The sequence below is a fragment of the Pagrus major genome, chromosome 13, assembly GCF_040436345.1.
Source record: "Pagrus major chromosome 13, Pma_NU_1.0".
Lineage (NCBI taxonomy): Eukaryota > Metazoa > Chordata > Actinopteri > Spariformes > Sparidae > Pagrus > Pagrus major.
In genome coordinates, this window is record NC_133227.1 from 17450398 (window position 1) to 17465215 (window position 14818).

The 14818-nt window shown below is 42.1% G+C and overlaps 1 protein-coding gene across 14 annotated transcripts in view; it reads right to left on the bottom strand.

The window, feature by feature from the left end:
* Window positions 1-14818, bottom strand: part of picalma (phosphatidylinositol binding clathrin assembly protein a) — a 75618-nt gene that overhangs the window by 32149 nt on the left and 28651 nt on the right. For all 14 annotated transcript variants that reach the window (XM_073479146.1, XM_073479142.1, XM_073479145.1 and 11 more), the window contains exons 6-11: window positions 6045-6138; window positions 5810-5921; window positions 4843-4949; window positions 4685-4726; window positions 561-646; window positions 299-422 (exon numbers count right to left, since the gene is read on the bottom strand). In XM_073479146.1, coding sequence (XP_073335247.1) covers window positions 299-422; window positions 561-646; window positions 4685-4726; window positions 4843-4949; window positions 5810-5921; window positions 6045-6138 — 565 coding nt within the window. The remainder of the gene's footprint in view (window positions 1-298; window positions 423-560; window positions 647-4684; window positions 4727-4842; window positions 4950-5809; window positions 5922-6044; window positions 6139-14818) is intronic.

Below are 14818 nucleotides of genomic sequence, written 5' to 3' on the forward strand. Positions count from 1 at the left end.
AGATTGACAGGAAATATGGGGAAAGATCAAAGGGTGTGCCATACAGCAAAGGTCTTCAGCTGGAATCGAACCGGGATGTTGGAATTACATTGTTTATACTGTATCTCAGACCAATAACCCACTGGAATGACCAGCTATTCAAAACTGCAACAAATGTTATAAATATACATTTGATATTATAGCTACAGGGGACTCCTGACTGGCATGAAATCGTAAAACTTCAAGGTATAAGAAAATGCCTGTAGGCCTGAAGTGCACTAAGCTGAAAGTCATGTAGATGAGTGAAGAGAAAATGTACTTTTAGTGCCTTTAGGCGAGCCTGCTCTTCTTCCAGGGCCGCCTGTTTTTCCCTCTCATCCACTTTGGTGAAAGATATGCCAGTGTTGGCCAGGGAGGAGACAGCATTGGAGAGGGTACTAGCCCTGAATCAAGGGACAGACAGAAAACAGTCTGAAATGATTCTTGGTTAGACACTGTGTTCTGAATTGTGACATATAATTAATAATTTAACTCTTGTGAAAAAATATGTGCAATTTTTCAACCATTTGAAGCAGACCTACCTGCTGGCTGCAGTTGAGTCTTTGACTTTCTTTCCCTCTAAAGAGGCCAAGTGCTGCTCCAGGGCATCCAGCAGGCTGCTTGGGGCCTAGCATGAACGTCATTGATACACATTAAGTTTTAAAGACTGAGGATAGCCTAATACAAGATGTCCTCTGAAGAAGAAAAAAAACACTGAGGCATGCCAAGTTATTGCCAAGAGTCCACAAACAGAGCTACTTCCAAAAACAGAGACAGAGAGAGAAAAGGTTCAGATACTTACACAAACTGTGAACTGAAAATGGAGAGATAGAAAGAAGGGAAAAATACAGAAAATAAAGGTGGTAACAGTCAAGATATTGTGAAAACCTTTGGGATAAAGCTGTCTAATTCTGGTTTACTTGCTGTAGTTACAAGTTCTACCAATTCTGTAACTAAACAGAGCCTCCAAATGAATGCATTTTATACCATAATCCACCACCTCAGGTGGCAACTGCTCTATTTCAAGACCTTCCATATCCCATACTAAAACCCTTGATTCACACCTTTATTTGCTGTATGATGTGCAAATGTCAGGGGTGAGTGTGAGTGGAAAGGTGTTTATTAGTGCTATAGTGGCCACATGCATTACCTGCCTAGCACAGCAGTTGGTGTTAAAACATTAAAACCAGGTGATGTGAATAGCCTTGATCATCTTGTTACAACGCAGTGTTCTGATGGGAAAACTTGAGTTCTGGCAGTTATGTAGATGTTCTTGGCATGTAACATCTACCCAAACGCTACTGCAAACCACCCCATCATGGTAACTGCTCTCGTTAATGGCAATGGCCGACCAGCGGACTGTCAATGCAGAGTAAAGTTGCCATGAGGGTGTACTTGGCCTGCAACTGTGTTTGGGTGGGTGATCGTGTCAAGTGGCATCCACATGAATGCCAGGACCAGCAGAACACTGCATTGTAACAAAGTTGTTCAATGTTCAAAGTAAAATCACTGCACATGTCAGTGGTTTTAATGTTTTGGCTGATCGGTGTGAACTCTACAGTGATGTATAAATCTTACTACCTGGCAAAACATTTGTATTTTGCAACAAAAAATAAATTGTTGAATTACTCATACATTTAAAGGGTCAGTTCACCAAGTTGTGAGATTTTACTATATACGGTCTTACCCGAGCGCAATGGAGGTGACTGGAATTTTGGTTGTGGTGCCCAAATGACTGAAAATAATAACTCAATATTTTTTCTATTGTTCAAATAAAATCCTACTCCCCTCCAATGTATTGACCTGGTGACCACATTCTTAGTTTGGGATATCTAAAAACGTCAGCACATTTCCATGCTTTCCTTGCTCTCTTCTGTACTGTACTGTATTGCTCTCTCCTGTACTGTACTGCTCTCTCCTGTACTGTACTGTACTGTGCTGCTCTCTCCTGTACTGTCCTGCTCTCTCCTGTACTGTACTGTACTATACTGTCCTGTACTGTACTGCTCTCTCCTGTCCCGTACTGCTCTATCCTGTACTTTCCTGTCCATTCTCCTGTCCCGTCCTGTACTGCCCTGTACTGTATTGTACTATCATGTACTACTCTCTCCTGTACTGTACTGTCCTGTACTGGTCTCTCCTGTCCTGTACTGTACTGTCCTGTCCTGTACTGTCCTGCTCTCTCCTGTACTGTACTGTACTGTACTGTCCTGTACTGTACTGCTCTCTCCTGTCCCGTACTGCTCTATCCTGTACTTTCCTGTCCATTCTCCTGTCCCGTCCTGCTCTCTCCTGTCCTGTACTGCCCTGTACTGTATTGTACTATCATGTACTACTCTCTCCTGTACTGTACTGTACTGTCCTGTACTGCTCTCTCCTGTCCTGTACTGCTCTCTCCTGTACTGTACTGCTCTCTCCTGTACTGTACTGCTCTCTCCTGTACTGTACTGTACTGTACTGCTCTCTCCTGTCCTGTACTGTACTGTACTGCTCTCTCCTGTCCTGTACTGTACTGTACTGCTCTCTCCTGTACTGTACTGCACTGCTCTCTCCTGTACTGTACTGCTCTCTCCTGTCTTGTACTGTACTGCTCTCTCCTGTCCTGTACTGTACTGTACTGCTCTCTCCTGTCCTGTACTGTACTGTACTGTACTGCTCTCTCCTGTCCTGTACTGTACTGTACTGCTCTCTCCTGTCCTGTCCTGCTCTCTCCTGTCCTGTCCTGTACTGCTCTCTCCTGTCCTGTCCTGTACTGCTCTCTCCTGTCCTGTCCTGTACTGCTCTCTCCTGTCCTGTCCTGTACTGCTCTCTCCTTTCCTGTACTGTACTGCTCTCTCCTGTCCTGTCCTGTACTGCTCTCTCCTGTCCTGTACTGCTCTCTCCTGTACTGTACTGTCCTGCTCTCTCCTGTACTGTACTGCTCTCTCCTGTACTGTACTGTCCTGCTCTCTCCTGTACTGCACTGTCCTGCTCTCTCCTGTGCTGTACGGTCCGGTGCGGTGCATGCGGTCATACAACAAATATGTCTGGCTTTAGTATTGCAAGAACACATGTCGATGGGTGAGATCACAACAACACCCCAATCCAGTAAGTAGCGGTGGTGCACTTAAAAGCTGTTTAACTCCCATTAAACAAAAAAAGCAGAAGACAGGATAAATGAACACGAAGAAGTCACTGTGATGGGCCATGATTAATTCATAAGACACCTTAGGTCGAGAGGATCGGCCCGCTGCTTTCTAATCAGCTGTTTGAGAAAGTTTCACAGAGCGACGTGGATCAGATGAGGACAGGGTGTTGGTGCTGTTTGTATATGAGAAACATGCTAAAAGTGCTTGCTAACACGTTAGGCATCACACAAATGTGTCAATCACAGGAGCAAGGCAAAAAAACGGACAAAAAGAACAAAGACAAAAAAAGTCCTACAACTTTTTGGGGTTGTTACCCCCAGATTCCACCGGTTGCCGGCACTGATCCAAGGCTGTTCTACACAATGCTCATGTTTCTACTGGCTGCATCTCAGCATCATCCCAGAAGCGGCTCTCTGTCCTGCTCCGTGGAGAATACACGCCGCGTCTATTTTTGGATGGAAGTGGACCGCAGCCGCGTCAATTAGCACGGATAATTAAAACACAGTAATGATCTGCCTCGCATCCCAGTTGTTCACTGTTATTTTTAATCCATCGACAGGTAGAACCAGCATACTAGTAACATAACAACATAGCAGCTTCGCCTTTCGGCAAACTGACCAGCGGGGGCTCCCAACAAGTCACACACATGGACTATGGAGTGACACTCACACACAAGCCTGCGGCGATACGCTGCACCATCGGATTTGGTCTAAATGTGCCCTAATGCACTACCAGACAAGGTGAAGCAGCTTTTAGTTGCTTCTTACCTGTGGTAAAAGCTCCCTTAATACCCGAGGTCTGCTAAAACTATTAGCTAATTTAAATCAAATCTTATGTGATCTAATGAGAATTAGCGTGTCATTTAAAGAGGATCTTAACCCCAAAACATTTTTTTCAGCTGAAAAACAATGTATATGGGTGTTTAGTAGTGTTGTGGATTGAGTCGGGTCCATATCTTGACATTTAGTTAGTACATATTTGAATTCTACATATTGTGTTATAAACATGCATAGCGACTGCCCTCTACAGGTTGATCTCTGTCGATAGCAGTTCAATTTTGCTAAGACGTCTCAGACAAAATCATCAAAAACATCAAAAATGCCTTTGGTAACAGCCCAGTCACCAGGATAAATGTTGGAAGTTACTGTTTCTGCAAACCACTGACACATTCACACTATATTGACATTCCTATAAAATGTGTCATATCACGTTCACATAACATGTTTATGACCTGACTTTCATATCGAGAGGTGGGGGTGATGGCGACAGAGTTACAGGAGAGAAAGCTGTCCAGTCAGTGACTGCATTTTGAGACTACGTTTCAACATTCGCGAGTGTGAAACCAGTGAATATATTTAAGGAGACCAGAGGACATTTTCAGCCTGTGATTACTTAATACTAATCTTATATTTAGTATTTAATCACCCAAATTTGACCATTCTCCTAATTTTAGTTAATCAAAACCAGCAAAGAGGTGAGGGATAAAGTACTTGCAAAGACACAAAACGGTATTCTTTAGAATTTGCATTTGGACTTACCTGAGACAGATCTGGGATGTCCCCTCGATCAATTCCCACTTGCTGCAGGAACAGAAGACAGACCATCAGAATTTGGATGGGTAAAAATAGCCAACCCATCTAAATGACCCCAGGCCCCTTTATAATTACTGAAAGGTTGATATGGGGCTCTGCCTTACCTCTGCAACTTTGAGGAACTCAGAGATTCTTGTCATTCGTGTAAGAAACTTCTTGTAGATGTCAAGTCCTTCTTTGCACTGAAGTTTCTTCATGTCAAAGTACTTCTCTGTTAACAGAACAGGAAAATAAGCAAAAGAAAAAGATAGCCATTATCATTTCTCTTACATTTATTTCAGTTTTGTCTGCTACTTTGAAGTTTGAGTTTCATATATACAGTATATACACCCAATTGTCAGTCACAGCAGATATTGATATACGCTGGTAAAATTCAAGGCCTGATGCCTTCTTTGAAATCTTAGGAATCAGGCAGTTAATAAGAACAATGAGAACAAATCCTGAATCATACTAATATTTTTGGTGACTTGCATAGTAACTACTATCATGTGATCATGATTATTGGCTAAAACTACAGCTCGTATTTAAACTACAAAATGATCAGGCCTGTCTTTCTGTTTCACTGTTTGCAGATAGGACCTTCTGAGAATATTTTTTTTTTGCTTACAAGAAGTTGACACCAAGGTGAGCAGCCTTGCCCAGTAGAAGCTGAGCAGTATATGCTCATCATGCTAAAACAGAAGAGGAAAGCTTGCTGCATACTAATTTTAGGCTTCATTCGAAAAATAATTTATGAGGTCTGCTGGGAAATGGTTTGCGACAGCCCCCATAAACTTTCTTTAAAATACAATTGTATGAGGTCTGCAGTTCCAGGAAGCCATCAGTTTTCTAGTCCTCCATTTTGCTGTTAATTAAAGACTTACATGAACTGTGAGGAAATGCTAACACATTTTGCCTCAAGTATTAAATAATTGCAAAGATGTCTGCAGTATTTCACTTTGTCTTTCACCCAATGGCCACCGTTATTCATTGTTTGACCTCTTCCATCACAACACACAGGGACATTAGGGCAAAACCTACAGATCAAATAGTAATTTGCAAGGCTATGCCAACACAAAAGCTTGTTTTTACCCAGGAGGTTGATTATGCCTTCATTGTATGCTGCAAACAGTCGGATTGCGTCTTTGAACAGAAGCATGAAGGCTGCATTGATCACACCATTTGTCAGTTCATTGGCATTGACCTGTGAGAGAAGTAGAGGTTTTGAAAACCATCAGTTTTAACTTCATCCGAGACTATCATTTTGAAAACACAAACACAAGACTGATGTAGATGAAAACTAATGTAACCAATACTGAGGACTCACATTGAAATCGAGTAACACATCCATCTGGTTTTGGATGATTGGGATGGTCTTGAGGAGTTTCTCTGTGTTCATGGTTCTCATCACTCCATCGGACCTGTGGAGAGAAAAGGAAAGTGCTTTGATAAACCTAATCTATTAAAAGGTATCTTTGCGCCGGCTGACACAAATGGAAATGGGCTTTTTCGTCTTGATCATTCCTTATTCGAAGATATTGTACCGTTAATGGACATGGCTGATCTTTATGATCTTAGAGTCACTGAATTAACACTAAAACATATGCATCAGTGAAAACATCAGCTCTTGTATAAGTATGAGTATGTCACAATGTCATGTTCAACACCACATTTATACATTGACAACAGTCCCATTGGACTAGTAACTATAGTTAAACTACTATAGACAGGATTGTAGTGCTATTAGTTTAAGCACTGTGCTGTAGCGCGACTAAGACACACACATGGGTGTGCATGCGCACATGCAATGCGCGTGGGCAGCCATGCATACACATGGTTAGGTTATTTTAAACAACATCATGAACTTTTATCTTTTTACAATTCCCAGAAGAGACTCATGCATACATGACTTTTTATAGCCCTGATATGATATGAGTTTAATGTTGACATTGACTTACCATGGGAATATTTTTCAATTAAATTTAGTTTTCTAATTTTATCCTTTCCTAACCCTATCCTTTTCTTTAACTGGCAGAAATTGGCTTCCATATTTATCACTATGAACCTTGCGTACAGCCTGACATGAGACACTTCTGGAGTGTGACGACTGCAGCATGTAGGCTGATGGTTTATTCAAAGCTGCTGCTGTGCACTGTAACTATTTTTGCCACTGAAAACTTTTTCCCTGATTGACTTTGTGTACAAAGCCTGGACATGTTGCTGGTCATGTCTTAAATGAATATAGGTTCATAGTTTGTTGGCTCGGGTCCTAAACACAGTTGCTGCTTCTCTTCCTGTGCTGTAACTCTTAGTTACTTGTTCTGTGTGTAGGTTGGGTGACATGCAGCCCATTACAGAGGTTGCCATTACAGAGGTTTTTCAACATTTTCAGAGTCCCTGATTCCCAGGACTGGAAGCCCGATGGAGTACTGGAGAAGCAACAAATCCAAATAAAATTTACTGACCCTGGCCCAGCTTGCAAGTAAATACCTGTCAGCCCCTAGCACTAGTGTCTACAGTGAGCATTTGTTTTCTTCTGCTGCTCATGTGGTTGATGAGAAAAGAAACAGAATCGGATGCGAGAAAGCAGAGATGCTGTCAATGTTTTATCTGCAGACAAAGCAGTCATAGGCTTGCCCTTCAGGTATATAACAGCCTTTATTTTTGTATTGAGGAATGCACTTTGTTTTTTTGTTTTGTTTCAATTACTTGTGTTTAATACATCGACATGTCTGATTTGAGATATTGTCAGTGCATTTAATTTATTTCGAATTTATATGCAGAGCATTTGATAAGCTTTGTTATGTGAAAGCCAAAGTACAGAAAAAACCTTCTTCAGTCAAAATAAATTAAGATTTGAAGTCAGAACCTTTGAGTCAGAACTGTTCTTTGTTTTTGTTGTGTTAACAATAGTGATGTCAGAGCTATGGAATATTAAAATCATTCATCTTTGCTCACTACATCTTAGCCTTTTTGCCCTCAGGGGTGCATAAACTACAGATAATGAACTTATTTTTAAAATACAAAAAAGCACAATTATTATCGAGTATCGGTATCGGCTGAAAAAATCCATATCGTGCATCCTTAAAGCTTACATTGTGAAACACTGGATACATTGTTCGAGCACCAGATTTCTATCATTAGATCCATGGTGTATTTCAGCCCATAATAAGGGGCCAGTTGTTCAAAGGTAATCTGATCGGATTTTGGTTTTCAGATTGGATCAAATCTTGAAAATGGGTTGTTCAAAAGGGAAAGAAGGAATCTGAAATCAGATTAGATCACGGAATCCAATCCTAGTTTTAATCTGGATCAAAACTTCAGTTTGTGTTGTTCAAAACGTTTCAGCAGGATTTGGATAACTTTGATAAAAAAAAACAGGATTATCCTGATCTCAACAGGGGGTAGGATTTCAAGGTGGATTTCAGGAAGAAAATGTAGTAAAACTTTAAAATTGGTCAAATAATACATTTGTATCATTTAGTGTATATACTTTTATTTATATTTTGCACTTGACTTGTTTAACCGTTACAGTGATAAAGTAGATAAAGTAGACATAGGCTACCAATTAAGCCTTTCAGTATAGTAAAGTAAAAATAAAATTAAAATAAAAATGATCTTGTCCCCAGGAAACAATCCCCCAAACAGATTTCAATAACAAACAAAAATAATATATTACATTTTTCTGTCATTCATCACTGTATATTAATTTCAAAGACACAACCATCAGAGATGAACCTGTCAAAAATAATTTCTAACAATTGCATCCCTTACTACACGTCCAGTAAGTCCCTCATTCTGACAGAACACCAGAGGTTGGTCTGGTTCTTCAACAGGCTCAGGTGCATCATAAACATCATCAGAGAGGGACATTGCGCCTGGTAGCGATGTTGTGCAGGACAATACACGCAAGTATTATGTTGCATGCTCCCTGTGGTTCCACTCGCAAGTAGTTAAGGCATGCAAAGCGTCTCTTCAGAACTCCATTTAAACGCTCAATTGCACATCTTGTTTTGCAATGAGCAGCGTTGAAGCGTGCCTGCGCAGGTGTGGTTGCTGCAAGAAAAGGAGTCATCAGCCATGGTAGGAATGGATAGGCACTGTCTCCTAATATTATGCCATCCAGTCGGTTGGTTTGGAGCTCTCTGTATAAAGCACTCTCTCTCAGGATACGTGCATCATGAACAGACCCAGGCCACTTCACGACACAGTTTGTGATGATGAGGTCAGCGTCGCCCACAAGTTGGATGTTGATGCTGCGCCTCCCCTTTCGGTTGATGTACTCCCAATCCCTCTCATGAGGCGCTTGGATATGCACATGAGTGCAGTCAAGAACCCCAATAGTATTGGGCATGTTCCCCAAAAGAAAAAACTTGTGCTTGGTCTGGGCAATCTGGTCATCCTTTGGAAGTGAAACAAACTGATTGACCAGGCTGGCCAATGCAATTGACACAGCTTTCACTACATCACTCACAGTTGATTTGTCCACGCCTATATTGTCACCAACAACTTGGTAGAAAGTCCCAGATGCATAGAAGCGCAGACCAATGAGGACCTGTTCTTCCACAGACAGACTGTGACTCCTTCGGGTTCTCCGTTGAAGTTTTGGCCTGACAAGGTCTGCAATGTACTTAATATCAGCATTCCCAAAGCGAAAGCGAGCATACAGTTCTTCAGTGGTGTATTGCTCCAGTGGTTTTGCACGCTCAACATACACCCTTTGATGGTATCCTCTTCCACCAAAATGGTGGTAGCGATGGACAATACCTGCCATGTCAGTGCCTCTCTCTAAGTCCTCTGAGAAAGGGTGAATATAAGATGGCTGTCAAATACCCACCCACCCATTAGCTGACGAGCTTTGGCTTGTGTTCAATTAAATCAATCATGCCCAAGGCTTATAAATACTATGTTCACTACAACAGATGAGGTGGAACCATGGACTCAAAAGGACCTAATTTCACTGTTACAGAAACCCATGCACTGCTGGAGGGTGTTAAGTGCCATTATGCCTCAATAGTAGGAAGCTCTGTTGCGGGTGGAATGGTGACTAACAAAAGGAAGAAAGACATTTGGGTTGAAATCACCCAGAATGTGAATGCAATGGGGTCTGGCCAGAAGAGGACCTTGGAGCAAGTGAAATTTAGATGGAAGAATCTGAGGGCCAGAGCAACAAAGGACCTTGCTGAAGCAAAAAAGACCCAAACAGGCAACAAACCCTTTAAGAAAGGTGAATACACAGATGTGGTTCTGGACATTATTGGAGGTGAGAAGCTCTGCACGGGATTCAAGGTGTTGTAGGGGATGGTGAGCCTACGATTGTAGAGGAAAGTGAGCCAGTTCCTCCTAATGCAGAGGAAACATTTATTCTGGATCTCAGCCCTATTATTGAAGAACAACCTGGATCCTCACTGGTAGAGCCAGCAGTCACAGGAGCTCAGAAAAGAGGCTTGAAGCATCCTTTGCCAAATAATAATGATGATGCCTATGAATCACTTCTTAAAAGAGAAACTGAAAGAGCAGAAGCACAGATACTCATGGCAGAGGAACAAATCAAGCTGACCAAACTGCAGCAAACCAAAGCTAAACTTCAGATCTGCCTCCTAAAAGCAGGGCTTGAAAATGCTGGTCTCTCCTCCTCAGATGAAGAAGAACGCTGAACATTCTTTATTTTATTAACTATTGGACATTTAGCCTTTTTTTTAATTTAAGACGTTTTCAAAATATCCACAATGTATTTGTTAATGTATATTTGTTTTTTATTTGTTGTGGGTCAGATGAGGGGTCATAAAAGAAATTATGAATGGAAGTGGATGTTTATGTTATTTTTGTGTTTTGTCTCAAAATAAGACACACTTACAGTGACCCCATGTTGGCTCTTCTACCTGTTGTTCTTTACATAGCTGGTAGCCCACATTGTGATATGCTGTCCCATTTAGAGCACTGGTAATCCAGATTTGGTAATCTTGAAAACTGTATCTGGATCAGGGTGATCCAGTCCAATGTTGCTTTGAAAAACTGGCATAAAAGTAAGACGGATTACCTGATCCTGAATAGCAAAAAAATGGGATTTCCAAATCCGGATAATTTTGATCCAGATTAAATGTTTTGAACAACTGGCCCCAAGCGATTGCAGCCTGTGTTGACTGTTGATTTTCCAGCTTCAGCTGTATAATAAGTTTAAAGGTTTAAAGTTGTGTTGCTGTCATACTTTGACCATTAGGGTAACATTACTTAAGTTATATACAGTACCAGTCAAAAGTTTGGATACACCTTCTCATTCATGGTTTTTCTTTATTTGTATTATTTTCTACATTGTAGATCAATACTGAAGACATCCAAACTAAGAAAGAACACATGGAAATATGTAGTAAACCAAAAAGTGTTAAACAAACCAGAATATGATTTATATTTTATATTCTTGAAAGTAGTCACCTTGTGATTTGATGACAGCTTTGCACACTTCTGGCATTCTCTCAATCAGATTCATGAGGTAGTCACCTGGAATGGGTTTCAAGTAACAGGTGTGCCTTGTCAGGAGTTAATTTGTGGAATTTGTTGCCTTCTTAATGTGTTTGAGACCATCAGTTGTGTTGTGCAGAGGCAGGGTTGGTACACAGTTCAATACAGTGAAAAACCCTATTTGATTACTGTTCTAATCCATATTATGGCAAGAACCACTCAGCTAAGTAAAGAGAAATGACAGCCCATCATTACTTTAAGACATGAAGGTCAGTCAATCCAGAAAATTTCAAGAACTTCAAGAAAACTGATGGTTTTCGCGACTGCACTTGAGGATACATTCAAACACATGTCTGTACTTTGGTCTGATGTGTCCAGATTTAAGATTTTTGGTTCCACCCACCATGTTTTTTTGAGACGCAGAAAAGGTGAGCGGATGGTTTCTACATGTGTGGTTCCCACTGTGAAGCATGGAGGAGGAGGTGATGACGCTGATGGTGATTTATTCAAAATTCAAGGCACATTTAACCAGCATGGCTACCACAGCATTCTGCAGCGACATGCCATCCCATCTGATTTGCGCTGAGTGGGACCGTCATTTGTTTTTCAACAGGACAACGACCCCAAACACACCTCCGGGCTTTGTAATGGCTATCTGACCAAGAAGGAGAGTGAAGGAGTGCTGCGTCAGATGACCTGGCCTCCACAATCACCCGACCTAATACCAATTGAGATGGTTTGGGATCAGCTGGACCACAGAGTGAAGGCAAAGCAGCCAACAAGTGCTCAGCACCTCTGGGAACTCCTTCAAGACTGTTGGGAAACCATTCCAGGTGACTACCTCATGAATCTAATTGAGAGAATGCCAGAAGTGTGCAAAGCTGTCATCAAAGAAAAAGGTGGCTACTTTCAAGAATATAAAATATAAATCATATTCTGGTTTGTTTAACACTTTTTGGTTTACTACATAATTCCATGTGTTCTTTCTTAGTTTGGATGTCTTCAGTATTGATCTACAATGTAGAAAATAATACAAATGAAGAAAAACCATTGAATGAGAAGATGTGTCCAAACTTCTGACTGGTACTGTATGTCAGAGGGAGGTGGAGATCAGCAGGAGTTGATAAAAAAAGCACTCAGTTATTGAAAGGGAACGCCTCAGGGCAAATGTCGGATGTTATGAACTCACTGTGTGTAACTTCCACCTCAAAACAGTCACTAACCACAGCCAGATCAGCCAAAAATTAAGGAGGCGCTGTCAATTTTATCATTGAACTCAGAAGGGTGTGTGCAGCAGAGTCATGGTTGTGATGTTCAACACATTAAATAAGTGCCCTCTCTTAGAGCTGCTTTGTGAAAATGATATTTTTGTAGATTATAGCACAGGTGTAATTCAATGCAAACTGATTTATCTTTTGTTTTTGTAATGTTTATGTACTATGTTGGGCCAGATGCAGCTTTTCATATTGCAGACCGGGATCGTGATTATTGAAAGAACTTCCTAATAAAATGAGAGGGGTCTGGCTATGTGGTATTATGTTATAATAGAAGGGATGCTTTTATTTTGAAGTAATGGGGGAAGTGACGTCTTATGTTTTGGGGGAAGAAGGAAGCAGTTCCGTTCCTGTATGCTAGCGGAGTTAAGGGACGCTAGTCTTCTGTTGAAGCAACGAGGTTAAATAAAAGACAGACTCCGCATACGTCGTTGTCCGAACCTTTATTGGAATAACCTGACATGGTGTCAGAAGCTGGCGACTTCTAAGCGGAGAAAGAGAAGAAAGAAGGGGAAAGTATATTGTTTTGGCGGAGAATGGTAGATGAGCCGGCAGAGATGGCGCAACCTACACCAACTGCTACATTCACAATACAACCTCCGGAGCCATTCGACTTTACCAAGCCTCAAGAATGGGAGCGTTGGATTAGGAGATTCGACCGCTTTCGGCTTGCAAGCAATTTAAACGCAACGTCGGAAGAAAACCAGGTGAACACGTTAGTGTATTGCATGGGTGATGAAGCAGAAGATGTGCTAAAGGGGCTAACGCTAACTGCAGAGGCCAGGAAGACTTACAAGGATGTCAAGGAGGGTTTTGATGCATTTTTTGTGCCTAAAAAGAATGTAATATACGAAAGAGCCAAGTTCAATCAGCGTGTGCAACTGCCGGGAGAAACGGTGGATTCCTTTATCACAGCGCTATATGGATTAGCCGAACATTGCACTTATGGACCGTTACAGAGCGAGCTGATTCGCGACAGGTTAGTGGTTGGCCTGAGAAATGTTGCTTTGTCAGAAAAGCTACAGCTAGACAAGGACCTAACTCTTGAAACGGCAATAGCCAAGACAAGGCAAGCTGAAGAAGTTAGAAGACAGCAGTCTGATTTAAGAGGAGAAAATGGCGGTGCCGATAAATGCTCCAATGTTGATGCGGTGCATGCTAAAAGCTACATGAACCCCAGATTTCCCTCCAAGCCTCAACCTCAGGCACAGACACCAGGCAAATACAAACCTAATGCACGCCCACAACAAGGTTCAAAAGCCTGTTATAGATGCGGAAAAGTGCCCTCACATGGTAAATTAGAGTGTCCTGCTGCAGATGCTGTGTGTCACAGTTGTGGCAAAAAGGGACATTATGGCAAAGTGTGCAGAAACAGTGCTAAATCTCTGAATGCTGTCACTACAGAAGAGGATGAAGAGAGTTTTTTCCTGGGAGCCGTAGATGCTGGAAAAGACCCATGGACAGTGCAGCTTGAAGTGAGACAAAAGAAAGTGTGCTTTAAAATAGACACTGGGGCTGATGTGACTGCCCTGCCAGCCGAAGTGTACCATGACATTACTGGGGGGGCTGATGTGAAGTGCCTGGCAGTGTCAACGCGCCCATTGTTTGGACCAGGTGGTAATGTCCTCTCTGTCCTCGGTGTAGCCAGAGAAACACTGCGCAGAGGCAAAAAGACAGCCACAGAGGACATTTATGTTGTACAGGATCTGCACACCGCACTGTTGGGAAGGCCTGCCATAGAACAGCTCCAGCTTGTGTGCAGGGTTGACAGCATCACCATGGAGTCGGTGAAACAGCAGTACCCAAAGCTGTGCAGCGGCTTGGGTCTTGTTCAGCGGCCTTACGCTATTAAATTAAAGCCAGAGGCTGTGCCCTTCTCTCTCCACACACCACGCAGAGTCCCTCTGCCGCTTATGGGCAAAGTGAAGGCGGAGATAGAGCGCATGGAGAAGATGGGTGTAATCACCAAGATTGAGGAGCCGACTGATTGGTGCGCCGGGATGGTGGTGGTGCCGAAAAAAGCAGGTACTGTCCGTATTTGTGTGGATTTCACAAAGATGAATGAATCGGTATGCAGAGAAAAGTTTATCCTGCCTTCTGTCGAGCACACTCTGGGCATGCTAGCGGGCGCAACAGTATTCAGCAAGCTAGATGCCAATATGGGCTTTTGGCAAGTACCATTGACAAAAGAGTCTGCCAAATACACCACCTTCATCACGCCTTTTGGGCGCTACTATTTTAACCGACTACCTTTTGGCATAGCTTCGGCCCCAGAGCACTTTCAAAGGATGATGATGACGGAAGTGACTGGTGGCCTGGATGGGGTACTGTGTCACATGGATGACATCTTGGTCTGGGGACAGACGCA